The sequence below is a fragment of the Euprymna scolopes genome, chromosome 6, assembly GCF_053919585.1.
Source record: "Euprymna scolopes isolate OS-2025 chromosome 6, ASM5391958v1, whole genome shotgun sequence".
Lineage (NCBI taxonomy): Eukaryota > Metazoa > Mollusca > Cephalopoda > Sepiida > Sepiolidae > Euprymna > Euprymna scolopes.
Genome location: NC_136487.1, coordinates 17,873,450 through 17,898,807, shown reverse-complemented (window position 1 = coordinate 17,898,807; position 25,358 = coordinate 17,873,450). Strand labels below are relative to the sequence as shown.

The window sequence follows — 25,358 nt, the reverse complement described above, 5'->3', positions numbered from 1 at the left end:
TTGAGGAAAACAAATATAGCATCCCCCCCCACCCACCTGAATGGACAGGAAAAACCTTTTTTCACTCAAGATGATAAATTTCTATACCTGATATAAAAAACAGAACTGTTATTATAAAATGAAAACTATCAAATTAGAAAACAATAAAAAGGAATGGTTTATTAATTAATTCTTGATCAAAATCCCCCCCCCATATTAAAAAAACAAAAATAAAGAAAAAGATGTATGATGTACATATCAGTGGCAAAACGAAAACATTGTATTCCATTAATCACATAAACGGATCAGGTAGTTTTATTTTTGGATAAGAAAATCAAATTTCATGAGTATCTGAGGAATGGCTCTCTCTCTCTCACCTGCCAGTTTGAAAAAAATGTGAAGAAACAAGGGGAGATAACTCAACAATTATTCATATTAGATTTATGTTGTAATGCCTACAAATTCCCATTAACTGCTTAAAAATAATTTTCTTCCTAAAAATACTAATTGATCAATTTATGTGATATTTGGAATATGATATTTTCATTTCATCACAAGTACATACATCATACAGATTTTTCTTTATTTTTGTCGTTTAATATGGAGAACTGTGGACAAGAACATATTTTTTTGAAGCAATGTGCAAATTAGTTAACCTTTGAGCATTAATCAGAACAAAAAGGATTCTTTTCAACTAAAATGCTAAGTTTCGATCCATGATATAAAAAAAAAAATAAAATTGAGTTATAATAAAATGACTTTGTTTTGTTTAATGGCCGGACTTAAACAGCTCTATGCATATACATCATCTGGTATTTTTAAATTGTCACCCATCTGGCAACGACTAGGCTCAATGTTACTTAACTTTGTGAATCTAATGAGAATCGATATGTTAATGTGATTATGTATGATTATGCATAGTACCATCTCTGGAGCTAAGAATTTGTCTATGGTTTACTGATGCTGAGGATGACTCGATAAAACAGTAAGAACAGATAATGAAGTAATGAGATGTTCTTTTGGAATGCAAATTAGTTAACCTTTGGGCATTGATCATATATAACCCTTGTTATATTCAAGAAATAAAATAGTTCTTTTTATGAAATACAATCACAGAATAAATGTGGAATTGTAAACGGCTTTCTATGGTGGCTGCAACAAAACTGAAATATTTTTTTTTCTACAAAATTGTCTATGGATTCGTAGTAGAAAAATAAATGGTACTTATTCAGATTCTGACACAAGTTCTAACAACATCACATCAGCACCTTCTGACATGGTTACAGAAGCATCTGGAAGATGCTGATGCGATTAGCCAATCAGCAATTAGCTGTCAAACAAATTTCAATTAATTTAAAACCAGAAAAAAAAATCAAAGTTTCTAGAAACTGAAAAATAATTGTTTTCTTTCACAGTTGTTTTCATGTTTTTGCCACAAAATTATTTTTTAATTGAAAAAAAAAAAAACATATACTGTTTTTCGAAAAAAATTCTTTCATACGATTAAATTTATTTTTACTTTTTTTCTCATCTTATTCGGAGTCTTCAGACTACTGTTCTCAACTTGATTGTTATTTTCATGTTTCGGTCGATGTAATCTCTTGCTTTCTTCAGGTATATCTTGTCAAACTTGTGAATCTGCATGGAATTATGCACAGAATCCTTTATTTAATATATGAGAGTAGTGTACTCTAGTTCTGTCAGCCAAGATCGGGGTCGAAGTCCCAAGTAATTCACAATTGTATTCTGAATATTGCCCACACTGAGGATTGAACTTTCAACCTTCAGAAGAGTATAATTTAAAACAGAATTTAACCAAATACTTCATACGTTACGTCACCAGTATTTAAAACCATACTATTTTTTCTTGATTAACATTTCTTTTTCTTCCAATTTTATTTTGTCCGTTTGATTACAATGCCGTGTTTTGAATTTATCAACACTGGCAGTCTTCAAGTCATCGACATATTCTGTGCTGCAAGTTGCCATGGTGATGTTGCCAGAAAGTACAAAGTAAAGATTTTATAATGGATGATGTAATATAAAAAAGTTTTAGAATAATTAAGCTAAACGTATGTGTGTGTACATTGGATCCCTGAGTATAAATCCCATATTGTAAATCAATGAGGGATCCGTCTGTGCTTCATCAGGTCATAACTTGATGAAAAAGCTTCAGTACAAAATTCACACTTAAAGGGTTTCTGAGCAAGATGCTCTTGGATATGTGTGCTCCAGTCGGCACTAACCGTAAAAGTTTCATCACAGTATTTGCATGAATACAGAGCCTTGTGTTTCCGCCTGTGTAAAGTCAGTGCATGCCGAGTAGGAAATGCATTCGTGCACATGTCACAAGCAAAAGGCTTATCGGAGATGTGGATTTGGTAATGTGTGTTGAGTTCGCTCTTTGTGCTGAATGCCTCTTCGCAATGGAAACATTTGAAGGGCTTTTTCGCACGATGCTCTTTCAGGTGAACACTCCACGCATCTAAATCCTCGAACGTCTCCTTGCAGTATTTGCACTTGTGAGTCTCCTTCTTGAGGTGTGAAAGGGTGTGCTTCTGTAGCTGGGAGTTGTCAAGGAAAGCCTTATCGCAATATGTGCAAATGTACGACTTTTCACCAAGGTGGATGCGCCGATGCTTCGCCTGATTGCTACGCGTACTAAACGCCTTTTCACAAATGTCACACATAAATGGCTTCTCACCAGAATGCATGCGTTGTTGATGATCGCGTAGATTGCTGCGGATGAAAAACGCCTTCTCACACTGGTCACACTGATGAGGCCTCTCACCTGCGAGAGAAACAGAAAAACATTATAAGTTGTTAAAATTGCATGTTTATGAATTTGGGGTCGGTTTCCTTCATCGCACTAGAAAAGTACTCACATTTGGCAGTATCACATTCATAGATATTTACGCAGATGGCACCACAATCTATAGCAACACTTCAAAAGCTAGTAATGACCAAGATCTTTCTGATTCTCTCTTTTCTGATCTTGAGCATGTGGTGCAATGGGGGGGGGGAAAAGGTGGCTGGTTAATTTTAATGCATTGGAAACCAAGCTTCTCTCCTTTCATCATAATCGCTCTGACATCCATCATACTTCAATTGAAATGAATAGCTCTTGACTTGGGCAAGATTCTGGAACTGACATTCACTCCTGATCAGAAATGGAACACATACATCAAGTCTATTGCCAAGATCACTGGAAAAATGCTTGGATCACTACCACTCCAGCAGGTATCTCACAGCTGATGTAATCCTCTATCTGTATAAGAGCCAGGTACGCCCTAAACTAGAGCACTGTTACCACATCTGGGCAGGAGCTGCTTAGCACGTCCTATCCAGTCTGGGTTAGGGTTCAAAACTGGCTTCAAAACCTTGGAATGCATGCGTTGCTGCTAAAGTAGAAAATTGCTACGGATGCAAAAACCCTTCTCACATTGATCACACTAATGAAGCTTCCCACCTGTGAGAGAAACAGAGAAAAACATTACAACTCGTCAAAATAGCATGTTTATGAATTTGAGGTTGGCTTCCTTCACCGCACTAGAAAAGTAGTCACATCTCACAGTATCCTATATCTCTACAAAGCTACCATTTGTTCATGGAATATTGTTGCTATGTATGAGCCAGTATTCACTGTGGCTAGTCGTCCAATGTGTTTTTCTGTCTATATAATTTCTAAAATCAACTTTTTTCACTGTCTCGATGTATACACTTAGCAACAAAATAAAGCACACACAGCTGGGTTATAAAATATTTTGTTTATTATTAACTAGCAGGCCCACCCAGCATTGCTCAGGACAATATAAAACAAAGAGAAAAATGAAGTGGATTTTGAACATATCTGCTATTCTTAGGAGAGAGGATTTTTTTTTAATGTCTATATATCATTTGCTATCTGAAGCAAAAGAATATTTTACCTAACCTAGGATGTGAATTACACAAATTATGTATGAAATTATTTTAACTTGCCTAGTACATGTAAGTAACAGCACAAATATTAAATAATCTTACAATTCCTACAACGGATAATGTACAACACATATATTAAATAATTTTCTTACCCTCTGATGGGTGATGTAAATATATATATGAAACAATTTAACATTCTCGACAGGTATTGTACAACATATATGAACTAATTTCTCTTCCCACCAAGGCCATCATAATTTTCAGAAAAATGAATTCACTGGTAGAAGACGAATCATTAGAATTTCCAAATAAATACATTGTCTTGATTAGTGATTAGGTAACGCTTGCTTCAACAGAAAATTCATCCTTACTGTGTTTCATTTCCCACCACAACCACCACAGACACTATAATTTGAAACAAAATTATATAATTTCTAGAATAGGACTGAGATTTTCCAAATAAATATGTAAATATTTCAACATGGTCCGTATTCCGTATGTCAGTTTCTTATGTAATAAATTGTTAGGTGAAAGTACAGAATAGTTTTAAAAAATACCTTCGTCTCCCCCATATTAAGAATGACTTTCTAAATATTTACGTTATTATTTCAATATGGTCCATATCCCGTATATCAGTTTTTTATTTATTAAATTGTTAGGTGAAAGTACAGATTAATTAAAAAACATGCCCTCTCCATATTAAGAATGGCTTTCTAAACAATAACATTATTTTAGCACAGTCCGTATTCTGTATGTCAGTCTCTTATTTAATAAATTGCTAAGTGAAAGTACAGAATAGTTTACAAAAATACCCTCCTCTCCCTATATTAAGAATGGCTTTCTAAATTATAAGGTTACTATTTAAGTCCTCAAAATACCATCATTTTGTTTGGATATGAATACACTTTTAAATGAATTAATAGATAATAATGTACATTATATAGTTTAAGAATTTTTAGCAAATAAAGTGATAAAAAATGTGAACATCATAAAACAGCGTTTTTGGTAAGGTTTTATAAAGATCCCCCCTCCCCCATTTGTAAATGCTCATACTGCATTTGTATTAAGAATTTTATCATGAAATTTGGAAACTAATCAGAAGAGACATCACTTTTAATAGTTTGAGGTGTCTTAAATACTTTTGATCACTCATCTTTTTGTCGTGTTAAAAAAATGATTTCAACATGACAAGCATTGAAAATTTTGAAAAAAATTTTCTTCAGGCACCCACTGTTAAGTAAATAAATCTTTATCCATTAAAAATATAATTGTATATTGTTTTCTATTGTGATAGCTAGCAATCTAAAATAATGATACCCAGAAAAAAATCGTTTCTATTTGAGTTTGGATGAAAAACTGTAGTAGTAGTAGTAGTAGTAGTAGTAGCAGCAACAGCACGGCTGTAAACAACCAACGTTTTTTTTTGTTGACTTATTCCAGAATGAATTTCTTTTTAATTGAAAATATGAAAATAAAATCCATTCTTACATGTTTAATTAGAGCTATTTTGTTATCAGAATATATAATTAAAGCAATCCCAACCAGTTTAGCATTATGAACTTTGTTCAACTTGCAATTTCTCACATATTTCTGGTCAAATTTTTTAAATATTTATACAGTTGAATGACAAGAAAATAAGCTTTCTAAATATATAACTTTCATGCACTTTTATTCATTGCATTAATTGTTAATAGTGAATTAAACAGTGTTTTGCTTTGAACAACCAAAAATGAGATATGATTTTTTTTTATTTATTTTTTTTTTTACAATTTTTCAAGTGGATTTTTATCAAATGAACACTAATCTACAAGATTATAAAAAAAAATCAGTCTTTAAATATTTGTAGATGGTGCTCAGTTTCTAATGAAGTTAAGAAATAAAAAACGTCTTAAACTGGAAAGTTTAAAACTGAAATAATGTGTCACTCTGTAGAAAAAAGACATGAATTGAAAATAAAAATCAAATTCATCCAAAATTTGTGAATGATTTGTCAGCTTGAGCAAAAGAGTTTTTTTATATTTAAATAGATGTCCAAAAAAGTACTTGATACTTGTTCCAAACATCACATTTTCTGTTAGAGTGATGTCACTTGTCTTATATGTCTATTTGTCTTAATTCTTGTAAAGCTTTACACTCTCATTTATGCAAGTTTAAATATTTGATTTTCAAAATCTAAACCGTAACATTTTCAAAAACCATTAATTATGAACCACTAACTGTAAATTTGAGTATCAAACGCCCTTTTTAAAATTTTTTTTTCCTTAATCCTACCTTTAACCTTAGGTACAAGTGGCAAGCCTCCTCCTAAAATTTTCTTTAGCCCTAACAACAACAACAACAACACGTAGTCTGAGTGGCAAGCTCCTCACTAAACAAAATTCCTCTGTAAGCTACATATAAGTGCCTAAAAAAATAAACATACAAACAAACAGATCCTCTCTTAAAAAAACAAAACATGATTTATCTCCTATAAAAATAATAAATTGGTCAACTGTCCTAAAACACTAGAATAGTCTCAAAATGGTGAATTATTTTACATTAAATTTATGTGAAACCCTCCACTCTAAATTCTAAAATTGTTTTTGTTTCGTTTCTGTCAAGTCTTCAGAATGCTCACACATAATTCCCCTTAGCCTTATCATAAACCCAAAGTCAGAGTGACAAGCCTCACCAAAAACCCTCTTAATCAGCTTTAAAAAATTTTTTACAGAATTTATCTCCCACAGAAAAAAAAAAAATGGTTAACTGTCAAAAATGGTTAACTGTCCTAAAACGCTAGAATGGCCTAAAATAGGGAATCATTTTACATTAAACACTATTGTTTTATTTCTAAAATTAAAAAACAATCAGATCTATTGGTTACGGGTGGTCATTGAAAGACCGCACAGTTCAAAAAAGGTAGCCCATTTCTTGTTGCCTTAAACGTTACTAATAAAACTCTTGGAACAAGAATCACGTTCTGACGGTTTATTTGTTAAATGTTTAGAACGCTGAACATATTTAAAGTGACGCGTCTTTAATAATTTGCAGAATAGACGGAAGACTTTCGCAGTGTTGTACTATTTAATGTCATTTTTAACTGCAAATGTTAATATTTACATTTTTATTCAAGTTTTTCATTTGTTTGATTTGTTTTATTCATAATAGATGTTCTCGTCCACAGATGTCCTGATATCTAGCAAGTTATTTTTTTTTTTTTACAACAGAAATAGTTACGATAATTCAATTTATTTTCAGTTAGTGAGAGGGGTATCTATTTCTGTACTTTCCCTTAAACACGTCAGTTGGACTTTTATTAAGTACAGTACTTAATATTTTTTTATTCATTTTTTTTTTAATGGAGAGTAGAGAATGCATTGTGGATGCATTATTGGCAGCTCCAGTTACTCTCGCTTCACTTTATTTGTCCCTCAGTCCTCATTTTTAATGAGTGATTTTTCTGGCAAAGGGAGAAGAAAAAGCTGTATTCTAGGTTGGCAATATTTTGCGTGAACAGTCACCAGAGATGTCAGAAATTTTCTGTTTCTATGTCTATCCTAATAGCCATGTCACTAGTAAGGGTGCTGGAGATAAATGTTTTATCTGGGCTGACGTTATCCGCCTGATAGTCAGGAACCCGAACCTTGGATTAAACACTAAGGAGGCTGTCCTATCAGCAGGTGCAAAGTACTGGAGCTGCTGTATTGCCATTTGATGAATGGATTCTGGACCATGCAGTAGCTTCTGGTGGGGCCTCTCGATGCCATATTAATGGGTAATTGTTACGGCTTTACCTAATCATGTGCTACAAAAAAAAAAAATTCTTCATTTCTTTTTCTCTCTTACTTTCCCTCTCTGTTCTGCTCTAAGCAAGTTTGTCGACCTAGTCCACAAATCCCAAAACTCCATCATGAAAAGTTTCAAGAAAAAATACACGATTAAACCCGGATCTTCAACTTCCAATGTAGATCCCCACTACCATGTCTCCTTCTCCAACATCAGGGGTCTATGCTCTAACCTTCTAGATGTTGAAACACAATTACAGGAGACTAAATCAGACCTATTATTCCTAAATGAAACTGGCATTGTACAGACTATTTCCCTAGATGAGTTTGTAATTAAAGGATACTCTAACTTAACTTCTAAATCTGACCCCCAAGATCGCCATGGGCATGGAATATGTGCCTATATTAAAGATGGCTTTCCATGTGGTAGAGACATCTCCAGGGAAGATCCTAACTTATGTGCTTTCGGGTTACACTTTCTCACACTATTGCATTTATATTTGCTCTCTATCGCCCCCCCCCCCAACAGCGGAGTTAATATCTTTAAAAGCATATCTGAAAAAATTGAACATGTCCTATCTGCTTATCCTTCAGCTAACATTCACGTATGTGGAGACTTCAATGTTCACAATGTTAAGTCACTCAAACAAGACCGATGATGAGGGGAGGTTCTGTCACAATTTATCCATTGCTTATGCAATCACTCAGATTGTTCACGAATCCACCCGTGTGCCCGACTTTGACAGCCAGTATACAAGTTTCCTAGACCTTTTTCTCACAACTTGCCCTGAACTATGTTCAGTTTCCATTCTGTCTCCACTTGGATCTTCCGACCACTCTGTTGTATCAATTAAAATAAAAATGAAATGTAAAAAGTCTTCAGACGTATCTCTCCATCGTACAGTATATTGATACTCTATGGCTGATTGGGATAGCTTCCGTACATTTATATCAGATCTACCTCTGGTTCAATGTTTAAAAAGGATGTGTCCTCTATAGTATCAGACCTGACGGAATGGTTAATTGTAGGTATTGACCGTTTTATACCCTCGAAAAAGTTCCAGCGAAAACCTAGCAGCCAGTCGTGGTTCTCTCCAGAATGTGCTGCTGCCATTGCACACAGAAAACACTTCTCAATTGCTTCAAATGTAATAGATGTACTGAGACTAAAGCTGCTTTCAGAAATACCAGCAACCATTGTAAAAAAGTAATAAAAAATGCAAGAGGGTTTTATGCTCAGTCTGTCAAGTCCAAAGTAGCTGAGCAGCCGCTTGGTTCCTACCAGTTTTGGCAAATAGCAAACAGAATCCTGAACAGAAATATGTGCTCTATTCCAACTATCATCAATGGACCTAAGGTAATCTCGTCAGCATCAGACAAAGCCAATCTCTTTGCCAAGAACTTTGCAGCTAATTCTAACCTTTGCGACCAAGGTCACCAACCCCCAATATTTCCTCCTGTATCAGAAAACATGCTATGTGATATACATATATCTATACGTTATGTTGCCAAGCTAATCAAAAACCTTGATTCCAGTAAAGCAACCGGCCCTGATGGTATTCCAATTATAGTACTCAAAAAACTTCAACCACAACTAGCGCTCATACTTACAAAACTGTTTAAACGTTGTCTCAAGGAAAATTGCTTCCCATCACCCTGGAAATTCTCATCAGTTTACACTGTATTTAAGAACTCAGGTGATCGGTCATCTCCCTCTCAGTACAGGCCAGTAAGTCTCCTGTGCGCCATGAGTAAGTTGCTGGAATCTGTGTTAAACAGAGAAGTAATCAATCATCTCAGTAAAAATAACTTTCTTAGTGACACTCAATATGGTTTTCGTTCTGCTAGATCTAAAGCAGATGTGCTTACAGTTATATCGAATCTCTCGACGAAGGCAACCTTTCTAGGGCAATTGCTCTTGATATATCAAAGGCCTTTCATAGGGTATGGCATAAAGGTTTACTTCACGAGATCTCCAGCTATGGTATAGCTGGAAATGTCTTCTCAATTATCAAATCATTTCTCTCTAATAGGTTCATAAGAGTAGTAGTTGATGGGCAGAAATCAGAAGCTCACAGTATTAATGCTGGAGTCCCTCAGGGTTCCATCCTGGGCCAAACTCTCTTCCTGATTTACATTAATGATCTTCCAAATCACATCCTTACATCATTCATAGACATTTATGCTGATAACACTACTATCTATGGTAGCACATCTAAGACCGTAAATGAGCAAATTTCCTCCGATTCTCTTTCCTCTGATCTTGAGCACGTGGTATAATGGGAAAAGGAGTGGCTGGTTACTTTTAATGCATCTAAAACCAAGCTTCTATCTTTACATCATCAATGCTCTGATCCCCATCTGGCATCAATTGAAATGAATGGCTCTCGTCTTGGGGAGACTTCATGCTTTGACAAGCTTCTGGGCTTGACCTTTACTCCTGATCTTAAATGGAACACGTACATCAAATCAATTGTCAAAGCCGCTGGAAAAATGGTGGGATTCTTCTATCGATCCAGCAGATATCTCACTGCTGATGCAATTCTCTATCTATATAAGAGCCAAGTTCATCCAAGGATGGAGTACTATTGCCACATCTGGGCAGGAGCTGCTAGAAAGGACTTGTCCTGCCTTGATAGAGTTCAAAATAGACTTCGTAATCTCATAGAAGATGTCCGTTTTTCTTCCCTGCAATCTCTATCTCACAGAAGGGATGTAGCGAGTTTTTCTTTGCTTTATGGTTATTTTCATGGCAAGTGCTCAACTTAGCTTCAATCTATGGTCCCCTCTCACCAAACTTTCACAAGAAACACTTGTCTAGTTGAAAACACTATCGATAATTCCCCCCACTCTTTATCTGTGTCTAAATCTAAACGTAGATTCCATGAACAAAGCTTCTTTCTTAGAACTGCACGCCTGTGGAACTGTCTTCCATTTTTCTGCTTTCCAGCTGACTACAATATGGTTGTCTTCAAGTTTAATGTAAACAAGTTCTTGATAAGCCATTCCCCTTAAGTTAAAAAAATTTACTGAAGTTTCATTACTGACAATTACTATATTATCCAATTTCTACTGTACACTCTTTAACCCTTATCCTCGAGTGACCCCTGAGCCTTGATAAGTGGTGATGCCTATGTAAAAAAAATAAAAACTAATCTTGCTCATAAGTACTCATGTAATTATGGGATCTTTCGTCCGCCACACTGTTTTCCACATCTAAGTTAAAAATATTTTGAGATTTGTACAATCACTTCTCAAGTCAAAGAGGAGCTTAAATATAAGGGTTCATGTGACAGAATAACTGTTGTGATACATGGATAAAAGATTTGTGAAATGCACGACAATGTGAAAGCCTTTGTAAGGAAAAAATATATACTTAGAAGAAAAATTGCTGTGTTTTTTCGTTGAAGAGAAATAACAAAAGAGAAACTGTTAAAAATAAAAAGTGACACACACTATTGGAGATGTCCTTCACATAATAGAAAGACACATTTTCATAAAATATGGAAGTTTTTTTTTTGTTTTTTAAGATTTAAAGCTGCCACTACATATTGTATTTTTGGTCATATGAAACCCCAGTGACAAAATGTGTGCAGAATTAAACAAACTGTATTTCTTTTATTAAAAGTAATTTTCCATTGTTGATAAAGAAAATTCGATATACTTACAAGCGAAATATATTTTATTTGCCAAAGAAAAATGATAGAATAAAGTTTTAAGATCATTTGATGTGTTTATTTAATTTGTTTCATTGTTTCTTGAAAACGGAAATTTTTAAAAACCTGTTAAGATTCTTTGAACTGTTTTTTTTTTTTTCAACTTTTTTTTTAGTTCATTTCTGTTCGACTTTAAAAATCAAGAAAATCACAAGTTGCAAAAGATAAAAGTAAACAATTAAAAACACAGAAAAACGGAAATATTGTTTTGTTTCTAAAATAAAAAATTGGATCTTTTGGTGGGGGTGGGGGTGATTGAAACTGCATGAATCAAAAAAGAGGGGACTATGTCACACCAGTCATTTTATATCACATAACCTATATTATATGATACCAGAAATTTGGGATCCCTTTTATACACTAGCACTCAATTATCATTATTCTCTCTCGTCTGTATAAAGTCTATGTTTGTCAGTAACATTTGCTGCCAAAACACTTGGAAAACAGATTGAGTCTCCACGCAAATAGATCTCAAACTGTTAACCAAATTCCAACCCCTGTTCTATTACTGCAATCTTGCATCCCTGTGCCTGTTTTACAAGTATTTTAATGGTATGTGCTCCAACAAACTTGCAGTACTGGTGACCCCTCAACAAAAATACGTCCAACTAACCTGACAAGCAACAAAATCTCACTCCTTCACTCTAGTCACTAGAAAGCCTAAATTTCTTATAGTTTCTTTCTTCAAATTGCTAGATATAGAATTCCCTCTCTGTAACCTACTTCCCCAAATGTACTAACATGCAAAAATTTAACTATAATGTGAACAGATATCTCGCTGCTCAACTCCCTACTGTATAAGAGTTATCTGCCCCTGACGGTAGGAGGCAACCAGAGTGATCTCCCCTGGATAAGAAGGAATCAAAGTGACCTCCCCTGATTTCTATAAATATGATAAACATGGGCACAGCCATTTGTATTTTGTATTGAGGTCAGCATGAGCCTGAAGGATACAATATCCCCCTCTACTTAACTCTTACATGGCGCTACAAACAGATTTTGAAAACTTGTCCAACAGCATTGGACATTGGATATATTTACTGTCAAAATACTATGGAGCAAGAAAACATGTTTTATTAAAGCAATTCGTTGAGTTGCAGAAAGAAAACATTGAACGGAGGAAAGAAATGCTTCACGGTCTCACAGTTGGTCTACCTTGAGGCAACAGACAAGTCAACTCCCTATTTTAACGATGCCACACACCCTCTGGCGCTATCTGGTGTACAAAGGTCAAACCAAGAACAGCACAACCAGGAGACAAAGGTTTCTTTAACTCCACGATATACTAAATGTTGCAATGGTTGTGGGGAAAATGTCACACCCAGGAGGATCAATGAATCGAAAAGATGATCCAGCAGTTGGACTCAAGTGCCATTTTTGTGAGGCAGTGGGGATCCTAAGAAAGGTATGCCGTAAATTTAAGGAGTCTAGAATGAAAGCTACAAGCAAAGTTTCAAGAAGTAGGAAGTCATTTATATATATATATTTTTTTTGTTACATAGGCATCGCCACTTATCAAGGCCCAGAGATGACTCGAGAATAAGGGTTAAGAATGTACAGTAGCCAATTGAACAATATAGTAATTGTTAATAATAGAAATTCGGTAAATTTGTTAAGTGGAACAGCTTATCAAGAACTTGTTTATGTTGGACTTGAAGAAAATCAGATTACAGTCAGCTGGAAAGCAGGAGAACGGAAGACAGTTCCACAGACGTGCAGTTCTAAGAAAGCTTTTTTCATGGAATCTACGTTTAGCTTTAAGCAGAGATAAAGAGTGGGGGGAATTATCGATAGTGTTTTCAACTAGACGAGTGTTTCTTGTGAAAGTTTGGTGAGAGGGGACCATAGATTGAAGCTCAGTTGAGCACTTGCCATGAAAATAACGATAAAGCAGAGACAAACTTGCAACATCTCTTCTGTGAGATAGAGGTTGCAGAGAAGAGAAAAGGACATCTCCTATGAGGCTACGAAGTCTATTTTGAATTCTTATCAAGGCAGGACAAGTCCTTTCTAGCAGCTCCTGCATAAATGTGGCAACAGTACTCCATCCTTGGACATACTTGGCTCTTATATAGATAGAGAATTGCATTAGCAGTGAGATATCTACTGAATCGATAGAAGGATCCCACAATTTTTCCAGCACCCTTGCCACCAGATTTAATGTACATGCTCAAGGTCAGAGGAGAGAGAATCAGAGAGAACTTGGTCGTTTATGGTCTTAGATGTGCTACCATAGATAGTAGTGTCATCAGCATAAATGTCTACGAATGATGTAAGGATGTGATTTGGAAGATCATTAATGTAAATCAGGAAGAGAGTTGGGCCCAGGATATTTATGTTTACGAATGGTACCTCAGATAAATTTTTTGCTTGCAGACATAAGAGACAGTCGACGAACCTTGAGTGGGATGGGAAACAATTTCAGGTGTTTGCCTCAGAACTACCCCCTTCAGTTACAGCAGAGATAACTATGATGGCCAAGAGTCATGTGACCTTCGAACGGGTGCCAAAGAATCCCATAAATGCACTCACCGATTCCATCCAAGTGTTTGCAGATACAGGGACCCAGACTTGTTCGGTCGGGCCCGATATTCAAAGACTCCTTGGGTACCCAGATGAGTACCTGATTCCAACCACTCACTGGATAAGAGGCATAACTGGCTACACATCAAGATAGTTTTGTTTTTTGTTTATAAGAAACATGACAAGCGGTATATGTATCAGACAACACATCCGGTTTCCATTTGTCGCAAACAGCATTAAAGGATCTGCATCTTTTGCCTTTTGATTTCCCAACATTGTTGTCACAGAACAGCTTTGCAAGAACAAAGGAAACAGCCTCTTGTGGATGCCTGCGCAAAACACTGGTCCCAAAGAAACAAGAGACGATCCCATTCAAGCCAACAGAAACTAAAAACAGGAATTGAAACAATGGCTAAAGGAACACTTCAACTCAAGTACGTTCAACACATGCCTACATCAAACACCACAAACAATGAAAGGTAAACCCTTACAAATAAAATTTCACTTGTCGGAGATGGAGGTAGAATTTGCAGGGTTTCTAGTTACTGTGAATGGGATTAAACACACAAAGAATGACAGAAGTCATCTTTAACTTCCCTACCCCGACAAATATTACTTTGATTAGATTCTGGTTTGGATTCGTGAACCAGGTGTCATATGCCTTCACATAAGCAGAAGTTATGGCTGCCTTCTGAGAGTTATTAAAGACAAAGAACAGGAAGTTCTATTGGGACAAATCACTGGAGCACATATTCCATAAATCGAAGAGAGTGATAGTGAAAAGGATTGAGAAAGGTATCCAAATGTTCGAAATGAACAGAGTAACAGGACTTGTGACAGACTATAGTAAGACAGGGATATCGTATTTCCTATTTTAGAAACACTGTAAATGTGAGGGTAAATTGAACACAAGTTGTAGGAATGGTCACTTGAACCTCATTTTGGCTGGATCCCGTTTTACAAATCATGCAGAATCACGATATGCACCGGTGAAAGGAGAAGCTTTAATCCTGGTCTATGGGCTAGAATTGTGCCAGATGTTTATACTTGGATGCTCAGACTTACTGATAACAGTGGATCACTTACCACTAATAAAGATATTTTTAAACCAAGCCTTGGAGAATATCAAAAACCCCTGCTTGTTAAATTTCAAGGAAAAAACACTGATGTACAAATTCCAGATAAAGCATCACCCTGGAAAACTCAATTTAGCCTCAGTTTGTGTATCTCGATACCTAGCAGGTACCCCACCAAAAGACCAGGACCAAACGATTGACACTGCAGTTAAAGCCGCTTCCACATAAATGTACAAGTATGACTCCAAAATGAAAGCTGTCACATGGGAAAGGATTGTGGCTGCAGCAACCACAGATGAAGACTGCAGGACCTTGAGAGGTCAAATTCAAAATGGCTTCCCTCAGTCATGTTCGAGTCTTCTGGCCTATGCATGAAGAGTTATACTGCCTGGAAAAGGTTATTGTCAAAATCAACTAAATCCTGATACCGCAACAACTTTGCGCAGAGATATTAGAATTCCTTCACTCTGCACATCAAGGTGTGAATGGTATTCTGGCCAGGTTTAGATACTAACATCAAACAAACCAGATCCCAGTGCCACACTTGCAACATCTCAGCCGAGAGAATCCTTAAAGTCCCCAGCGGACCTGGAATTTCCATTCCAACAAGTGATGGTCGATTTTGTCAATATACAAGGTAGAAACTTTATGGTGTATATGGGTCGATATACTGGATGGGCTGTAGATGCTCTAATGACGTTGGGAAGGGCCAAAACGATATGTGATATTTTGAGAACTTGGTTCTGACTTACGGTGCACCGGAATAAATTTCTTCGGATGGTGAACCACCATTTGAGTCCCAGGAGTACAACTCCTTTTTGAGGAACTGGGGTATATGGAAACGTACCTCATCAGCCTATTATGCAGATTTAGTTGTTAAAACCACAAAGCACATACTAGCCGACAACACAAACAGTTATGGATGTCTATGCCATGATCGAGCTGCCCGGGCATTACTAACCCATCAAAACACTCCTGTTCAAGACCTTAATATGGCCAGCCGTAATGCTCTATGGTTGGGTCATTAAAAAACACCTTCCTATCTTATGGGATAAATACCAAACAAGGAAACAATGGAAAGAGGTGGCAATGGCCAAGAGGCATATGCGGAACAAACAGTTCTACAACCAGCATTGTTGTCTGCTCTGGGAACTGCAAGTAGCAGATTGTGTCCAATCCAGAATCAGGGTGGTAACTACTCACGTCGGTCGTAGAGACACAGGGGAACCGACAGTACAGAGTGCGAGTAGATGGGAGCAATAGAGTAACATTGCGCAACTGTTGGTTTCTCTGTAAAATATACCCAGTTGTGGATGGCCCACATTATGTCACATCAAGAACTTCGAACCTGTCTATAAACCCTGATCCCCCACAGGAACAACTTCCTGAGGAAGCAATGGAGGCTGAACGGCATATCAACACAGAGTCACCCAGCAAGCATGAAGATATGGAAGTTAATGCTACCACACAAGAATATGTTCACAGTCAGTCCTCTTCCGTTAGGAAAACCTTCATGTTGGAAAAGTAGAGAACCAAAGAATTTATTACCACAATGCATGGAAAGTCACACAAATTTTTTACTGCGTGTGAAAATGACCACAACAATTTATCTTGTGGTCATGAGGGGGAGGGGCATGTATAGGTATAAGAGTTATCTGTCATTGACAGTAAAAGGCATCCAGAGTGATCTCTCCTGGACAAGGAACCAACCAAAGTGACTCCGCTGATTTCTATAAATAGGGTAAACATGGGCGCAGAAATTTGTATTTTGCATTGAGCTCACTACAAGCCGGAAGGATACAATATCCCGCTTTACTTAATTCTTATACCTACTAAGAGTGGCCCCGTGGGCATAGTCTCTAATTCATAGTAGCCCCTTACATCTCAGTAGCAATGTGTCTTATTTGAACTGAATATGAGTAAAACAAGCTGAGCATGCAGGCTCTCCCTCCACGAGTGAAAAATTTACTTTCACCATGATTAATGTTTGTGCAAAATTTCCAAAAATCCAATTAATTAAATGTAAACAAACGAACAGATGAACAGGAGTGAATTACTAAATTCAATCAAAAAAATAAATAAACAAACAAAAACACACATATACCATGTAAACAGGCATTAAACCGAATATGATGATGCTTGACTAAACTCAAGAAAAAAAAATATGAAGCTTGATATTGCAGAAAATTTTGCAAATCAATTTTCTCTCACCTGTGTGAAATCTGCGATGTGCTCGTAGATAATATTTGTTGGCAAAACACTTGGAACAGATATCGCATTGATGTGGCTTCTCCCCTCCGCGACTCCGCCGATGTGCTGACAATGCTGACAGGATGCTGGACCGTTTGTTGCATTGTTCACATTCGTGAGGTTTTTCATCCGTATGGTACCGCATGTGTATCAGCAGTTGTGATTGGATATGAAATGCTTTTCCGCAGATCTTGCACTCATATGGCTTGGTATGTTTGCGTTTATGGCATTCAAGTCGGGAGCGAGTTTTAAAGGTCTTGTCACAGTGTTCACATCTGTACGGCATAGCTGGACTTGTTTGGATCAGATTCTCTTTCAAACCAGGTTACACCTTTTCCCTCATCGCAACCGTGTGTCACTTTTAAAAATGCAAGTAGATGAATTTCAATTTTATACCTGAACAAAAAAAAAAATGATTATTTGGAATTGCAACTGTGTGGTTTAAAAACATAAAGGCATTAATTTGTGTAAAAAAAAACAAAAAAAAACAATAAAACTCTTGAATCAAAATGACTGCCAACAAATACTCAACAGCAACAAACATGAACATTGACTTGATTAGTAATGCCAATATCAATTCGAACAATAACGTCAACAGACTCGACCAGTAATGCAAATACAAACTCGAACAATAACATTGACAGACTCAGAATGACCTATAAAGTCATTGACGAATGACTCTAGCGTCGTCCTTGTATCGCTCTTAGGCGAATACATTCCTCAAAGGGACACACCGTTCTTTGATGCTTCTATGCATGCCCGTCATAATTTGCATATGAGAGGAGTGGCTGTGCTAAAAAAGACGAATCATGGAAGAGAATGAGTCTGCTTGGCAGTCAAGAGAATATATTGAAGTTGTGGTGCAACTTACAGCATCGGTGAAAAGGCCTGTTGTGAATTTTTATTTCATATATATATATACTAATACATATAAATTTAATCATCAATTCAATAGGGAGATTACATCAATTAAAGGTGTACGATAAGTAAGCTCTTTAGACCTAGATATTTTGAAACCTAGTGCTTCTCATCAGAAGAGGAGAGAAGGTGCTAGGTAACATTAAAGATAGGACATCTAGCGAGAGCTACATTAGGGGTGAAATAATGGGGAGATTACAAACTGTTTTGGATGTTTCAAAATTTTTGAGATGAGGATGGATTATTTTGATTGTTCAGATTAACGTTCTCGTCTTAGATATTACCCTTACAATGTTTCAATAATGTGACTTCATCGTCATCCTCCTCCTTCTGGTGTATCTTGTTGAACTCGAGAATCTGCACAGAATTTCAAACAGAATCCTTTATTTAATCCACTGATATAGATTGCTCTCATTCTGTCAGCCATGATTGGGTAGAAATCTTAAGTAATTCATAATTAGTATTGCCTGCACTAAGGATTGAACCTTAAATTTCCAAAAAATTGCATTTTGAACTGATTATTAGCACTTTATCAGTTATGCAATGGGTCTTTGCAGATGTGGAGACTGATAAAAATCTACCCAATAGCTGTCACCGTGACAACTATTGGGTGGATTTATATCAGTATCAAATTACAAGACGCCTCTCCAACCACCAATACCTATGACAAATAGAACCCTATCTGAGAATTCTTCTTTCAAACTTCTCAGCTTAACATTCACAGACAATATGAACCGAACAAATACACTGAGGACATTGCAATGGCGGCTACAAAAAAGGTGGGTTCCCTATATCAATCTAGAAGACTACTCACACCTAAGAATATCCTGTACCTCTACAAGGCCACCATTTGCCAATGCATGGAATACTGTTGCCACATCTGGGCTGGTTCATCTATCACTAGCCTCTCCATCTTGGATAGGGCCCAAAAAATAGTTTTTAATCTAATAGGTCGCACTTTGTCAACTAAGCTCAACCCCCCGTCCCATTGCCGCAATGTTGCATTTCTCTGCCTGTTTTACAAATATTTTAATGGAATGTAGTCTGATGAACTCATTGTACTTGTGCCCCCTCGGCATACATATCCCTGACAAACCCGCTTAGCAACAAAATCATACACGTTTCACTTTTGAGGTTCCTAAATGTCAAAAAGCTTTATATTCTAATACTTTCTTCCCTCAAACAGCTAGACTTTGGAATTCTTTCTTAGGCATGGTCCCAAATAATAGTCACTAACGTCCCAATAGCGACATGTCTTGTTAGGAGAGAATGTGAGTAAAAAAAAAAAAAAAAAAAAGTATTTTTATTTTTTTTTTATTTTTGTTATCGAAACTCCAGAGATGACAGCCATATGTCCGTTATTTTGCTATCGTTCTAACTTAGCAACTCGGCACTGCTGGTGTTTCAAACTTAAAAAGAAAACGCTTTAAAATAAGTTAAAACACTAAAAACTTATTGTATTATTTATTCTTCTCTTTTTTGGTTTCGAGTTGGCTTATTGTGGGCCAGGATATTAATATCCTAACTCGCTACAAAAGAAAATAATGAAACGAATGGAAAGAAGGAAACAAAACTCAATTGCTGGATAAAATAAACATGTCATTTATTTTCGACAGAAAATAAAGGGTTTAGGTGGAACAAGTGTTCATTCAGTCGTTGACGACTACACGCGTGGAAAAGACTGGAATGAAATAGAAGAACGAGAAATGGCAGTCCCGCATGTAGAAAGGGAAAGAGAGAGAGAGTGTTGGCCTCAGCAAAGCCACACGTGCATGATAGCAATCGTCCATGTGGAAAAGTCTTCAAGCCAAGAGCTGTGGACGCGAACTTGTCTGGTTGACGAACCAAGGCAAAAGGGAAGAAAGAGGGGTTGAGTGGTTGTTGACTATTATACCGGGGTCAATGTTCTGACTGCGCATGTCTAGATTTCTATTCAGGGGAATAAACATGTTACATTAAATAAAAACACTAAAAAATTATCCAGTTGGGTAGAAAAGTAACTTATCTTGCCTTCGATAACATTTATTTGTTATATATTTGTTTTTTGACAACGTTTTCGAATCTATGTGTACAGTAAAACAAACCCGTACTGTTTAATTTTAGAATACTATCCTCCCATGTATCATCTCCTCCTTTTGGAATGAAGGGTTGGTTTATTGTCGGTCGTGCCCCTACGTGGAAATACCTAACTGGGCTGATCTAAGCAACTTTTACAATCATCTGATGTATTCAGTGTTGTTGGATCGCGATCTATGTTAGATCATGCTTGGATTATCCACTATAAACTAACCTTGTGCCTAATTTTGCTGCATTGGAAAGCAAGTGAATAAAAAAGCGCAGGAATTATTTTTTTAATCAACAGTTCAAAGTCTTCCAAATAAATTACGCTCATAAATAAAGAAAAAAAAAACAACAACAAAAAACATAGATAACTTGTTTACTATCGTGGCCCTTCGAAAATGATTTTGAAGACTTTAAACTGGCGAATGATAATGATTTTTTAAAAAGAACAAAAGTCAAGTATTATGGTTTACGTGTCTTCTAAATCGAAAGTAACTCTCGCTTCCCTTATTATATCTTTTAGTTATCACATACCATGAGCGATGTTTCTGACAAAGGAGGAAGAATTGCTGTTTTCTATCCAACTAACATTTATTGTTTGCTAGCTTTGACTTTAAAGTAGTATTTTATGTTTTTAGCTCCTTGTGGAGCGATTTCTATAAAACAAAAATTCTCGCACGTGTCTCTGTTGTATCAAAGAATCAAAAGTACTAAAAAAAACACCGACAATATTCTGAAAACAAAAATAAATACGTTTGCAAAACAATCGACCAACTTTTTTCTTTACAATTGTAACAATTTATACTTTAATTCAAAATAATAAAAACAATTTTGAATTTCGTACTTTTTTCATTAATTAGAAAAAAAAAATCTAAAATAAAAATAAAACCATGTTTTGAAAAATTACAAAACAAATACGTGAAAACTTAAGCAATTCTGTTTTTAAATACAAAAAATACAAAATTTGTCGAATATTAAAAAAAAAGTATTAACTGATTTTACTAAACAAAATTATCCATTTTTATCAAATCGTTTAATTTCAACAATAAACAAAAGAGGGGAATCTTTGAATTAACTGACATAGTTGATAGAGAGAAAAAAGAAACGGCGAACCCATTCGTAACCTCAATAGATAAATAAAAATACCAAAATAAATAATCTTAGTCAAAAGCTCAACTTACCAGAAAGTGTAGTTTGTTTAAGAAAAAATGTCCTCAAATTTAAAAAAAAAAAAAAGGTGGGGAATTTTTGTTCGGATCTTTAAGTCGTCTGAAATGTAGAAAAAAAAATGGCGACTGTTAATAAGCCACGAAGAGCTTAAACTACGGGTGCCTTTAAGTAGTATTAATCTATATACAATAACTACATCAAATTAGGTATCCTTTACAAATCGATAAAAAATATATTTATTTTATTATTAAATAGAAATCATTGCATATAAATCTGTTTAATTAATGATCGATAGTATTAACTAGAAAAATAAATATTGCGTTTTTAGTAATGCCGATGAGTATCCGTAGTTTAGATGAAGTCAATGTGTTTATTTAGGCACCGCCAAAAATGGCCGAAAAATCAAGTTGTTGTTTTAAAATTAAATTACATTTATTAAAATCCATTATTTCTAAGTAACTTTTTTTTCCAGAAAGATAAAACCCTGAATTTTATCATATAGAAAACAGAATAATGTAAAACTTTTTCTATTTTTAATTAAATTTTAAATGTTAAATTTTCCACAAAAGTTAACAATTGGCGGTTTTTGTTTTGCACAAAAAACGTATATAAATAGTTAAAAAAAGAAAAAAAAAAGAAAAGTTTTTGAAAGAATTAATTTGTTTATTTCTTGTCTAACTAAGATTTAGGGTGATTTTCTATGAGAATATGCAAAAATATAATATAAGCACCTGGATTTCAAATAATTCCACTTACCACTGCAACCAGTTACTTCGAGTCGATTTGATTACTCTGTTTACATTTGTACTTAAAAAGGCAAACTACGGAAGACCAAAAAGCGAAAAAAAAAAAAACCCTTATTTTTCAGTGACGAAAATTTCAATGTATTATTAACGCTAAGGCTGCGCTGGCCAGTACCAGATGGGTGACCATTTGTATGAGTTTGGCTTTTAATGTGTATGTGTGTGTGGGGGCCAGGCTCTCCAAAATGGGAAGGGGGGCAATTTAAAGCAGAATAAAAAAAATTATTTCAACGCGTTTGGTCCACCGTAGTCGAAAGGCGGCAAACGTTTCCAAACTGGATCGAAAAAATAATGATATTTTTAACAGAAAGGGCACAATATTTATCGAATTTTTTTTTTTTTTTTTTTTTTTTGTATCGATTCTTCAAAGCATGCTCTGTTTAATAACGGTCATGCATTATTTGGCTCGCTAAAAAGAAATTTATTTATCAAAGATTTTAAAATGGCTTTTTTCGTATAAATATTAAAAAAAAAAAAAATTGTTTTTGTTTTGCTTAACTTAAATTATTTTACTTAACATATTCACCGAATTTCACACTTCAAAACTCAAAAGCGGGATAATTAAGCACAACCGAAGTTCTGATATTCAGATATCAAAATAAGGTATGCAAACAAGTTTTTTTTTTTTTTTTTTTTTTTTTTTAATCTATAATCCCGTCCCTTACAACAACACAATATGCTTTGTTCAGTTTCAGATGATTATTTTAAGCATATTTGGAACCCCCTCAAAACAAAGAGGGGGGGGGTGTAAGCAAAAAAAAAAAAAATATATATATATTAATATCGTTCATGAAAAATAAGTACACTGTTATAAAGTTCATTCTTCTCTTAATCGCTGAAAATTTCGTATTGATTGGATAATTACCTGATTTTTGGTAGATTTTTAAAAAGACGGTCCGTCAAAAGGTACTTACCTGCCCCCCCCCCAGTTTTGGCGGTGCCTATGTTTATTTATTGATAAAATTATTTAAAGCCAACAAAAATCAATTTAAATTTAAAATTTACAATTGCATTATCATAAGCCCCACCCTCACCTATAGTAATAGGAACAACTGGAATGTTTCGCTTGATATTCGCTCAGATTTCGTATAAAAATCGAATATTGTTCATTAATTGTATTCCTTTTGTCCGCAACTTAAATTTTAATTTACTTTTTACAATCTTGAAAATCTAACTTTAATTTGTAGAGACTGAATCGAAACATGATTTGGACACACACTAAAAAGCAAATACATCAAACAGCTACCCTCTTTCATTCTCCGGTTTGTTTCCATACATTTTCCCTTTCACTTCTAAAAGCAAGTCGGTTTTCACAGGAATGTATTGACTCAAAACATTTTCAACAAATGAAAATCGTTTTATGCCCTCAAAAAGTAGAAATTCTCTGCCAAATTAACCAAGCCTATAAGAATATTGACCTGGTCAGCCAAATCAGATTTCTCCAGAATTCTCAGACCGGACGCATCGAATCACCCAAGAATGTATGCTTAACAGCCTCTGAAAGGAAAAAAGAAACATTTCAATGACTCACTGTAATGCAAAAAAAGTATTTGTCAGAACTCCTACTCATCAACTTCACACTTCGTACCAACTCTTCTTAATTTAATTCTGTGGAGATCTGTACAGTCACACACACACACCCTCGCGCGCAAATAACGAACCATTATTCATTGCAATTTTCCCCGCGCATTTAGAGAAAAAACATAATCTCTCAGCAACGGCACAACTTCAAATACGCCCACACACATTTGCTCAAAACAACGAAAGTAAAAATAACACGTTTTTGGTGAACGTAGTTGGAAGCACCATCACATGACACAACCAGCCAATGAAAAGATTAAGAAAATAATCTTTTTTTACAAATTTTGAAAAGCGAAGATATCAGCAGAAGCAGTTCCCTTCTGGAGCCGGTCTGGATCTATAAAAAGAGCATTTTTGCACCCGAACGAGTCAGTCGATCTTTCGAGCATGGCGTAAACATCAATGTCGACCCGTCCGCGTTTGGACGTTAAACACGCGTATGCACAACAATTAATTCCTCCCCGTGGAGATGGATTTGTTACCCTGATGGACTCTTTTTACCCTTGTATATCTTTCCGCTAAGTAACTGAGAAAAAGAACAGTTTTCTTCTTTACATGAAAACATTTAATTACCTCATTCACCGTTTCACAAAGAAAACAACGTTTTCTGTTCATTTATTTACCTTTGTGTAATTACCAAATTATTGTTGTTTAAAAAATAAATACAGTGCATTTAAATCAGGAGAAGGTGTCGCTCGTTTCATTGTCATTCCTTTTTTTTTTAATTATTTGTTTGGGGCAAGCAAATTAATTAAATTTCTGACCCCCACTACAGATCTATGAATAAAAATAATAAAACTCCCATCCGGATGTTAACTCATCAGCTATTACATACAAACATACGTTGGGGTCACCAATGTAAAATAAGAAGTCGAGAAGTCTCAGTCTAACATTTAAAAACAGCTTTATTGGTTATCTTCGTTAGTAGGTTGTATAGAGAAATGGTTAGTCATGGAAAGTTTTGTTTTTTTTACAAGGAAGTTACCACTTATCAAGGCCCGGAGGCCACTTGAAGATAAGGGTTATTGTGTGTACAGTAATCAATGGGATATCATATTGCTTGTAATGGAGATCTGATAAAGTGTCTTAAGAGGGTGGTTCATCAGGTACTTGTTTATGTTGAACGTGAAGACATCCAAGTTGTAGTCAGGTGGGAAACAGGCAAATAGAAGAGAGTTCCCCAGGCGTACACTTCTAAGAAAGAAGCTTTGTTCATGGAATCTACGTTTTGATTTAGACACAGATAAAGAGTGGGGAAAATTACTGACAGTGGTTTCAGCTAGATAGGTGTTTTTCATGAAAGATTGGCGAGAGGGGGGGACAAGAGATTGGAGCTCAGATGAGAACTTCCCATGGAAATAACGATAAAACAAAGACAGGCTCACAACGTCCCTTCTGCAGGAGAGAGGTTGCAGTGAAGAGAAAAGGGCATCCCCCACTAGGCTACGAAGTCTATTTTGTACTCTGTCAAGGCAGGATAGGCTGTTTTTAGCAGCTCCTGACCAGATATGGCAGCAGTACTCCATCCTTGGACGTACTTGGCTTTTATATAGATAGAGAATTGCATCAGAAGTGAGATATCTACTGGAGCGATAGAAG

At 35.6% G+C, this 25,358-nt stretch overlaps 1 protein-coding gene across 1 annotated transcript; it reads right to left on the bottom strand.

The window, feature by feature from the left end:
- Positions 1-1,498: 1,498 nt before the first annotated feature.
- Positions 1,499-21,524, bottom strand: LOC145277551 (uncharacterized). Its single transcript, XM_080129023.1, has 3 exons — positions 21,387-21,524; positions 17,188-17,622; positions 1,499-2,770 (listed from the first exon to the last, which is right to left on the bottom strand). The coding sequence occupies exons 2-3, from the start codon at positions 17,510-17,512 to the stop codon at positions 2,100-2,102; spliced, it is 996 nt and encodes a 331-aa protein (XP_079985149.1). The 5' UTR covers positions 17,513-17,622; positions 21,387-21,524; the 3' UTR covers positions 1,499-2,099.
- Positions 21,525-25,358: the final 3,834 nt, after the last annotated feature.

Coding starts and splice junctions, on each gene's coding strand:
- LOC145277551 (XM_080129023.1), bottom strand. CDS start 17,512: ATGCCGTACAGATGTGAACACTGTGACAAGACCTTTAAAACTCGCTCC. Junction 2,771..17,187: donor ACATCGCAGATTTCACACAG/GTGAGAGAAAAT, acceptor TTTCTCTCGCAG/GTGAGAGGCCTCATCAGTGT.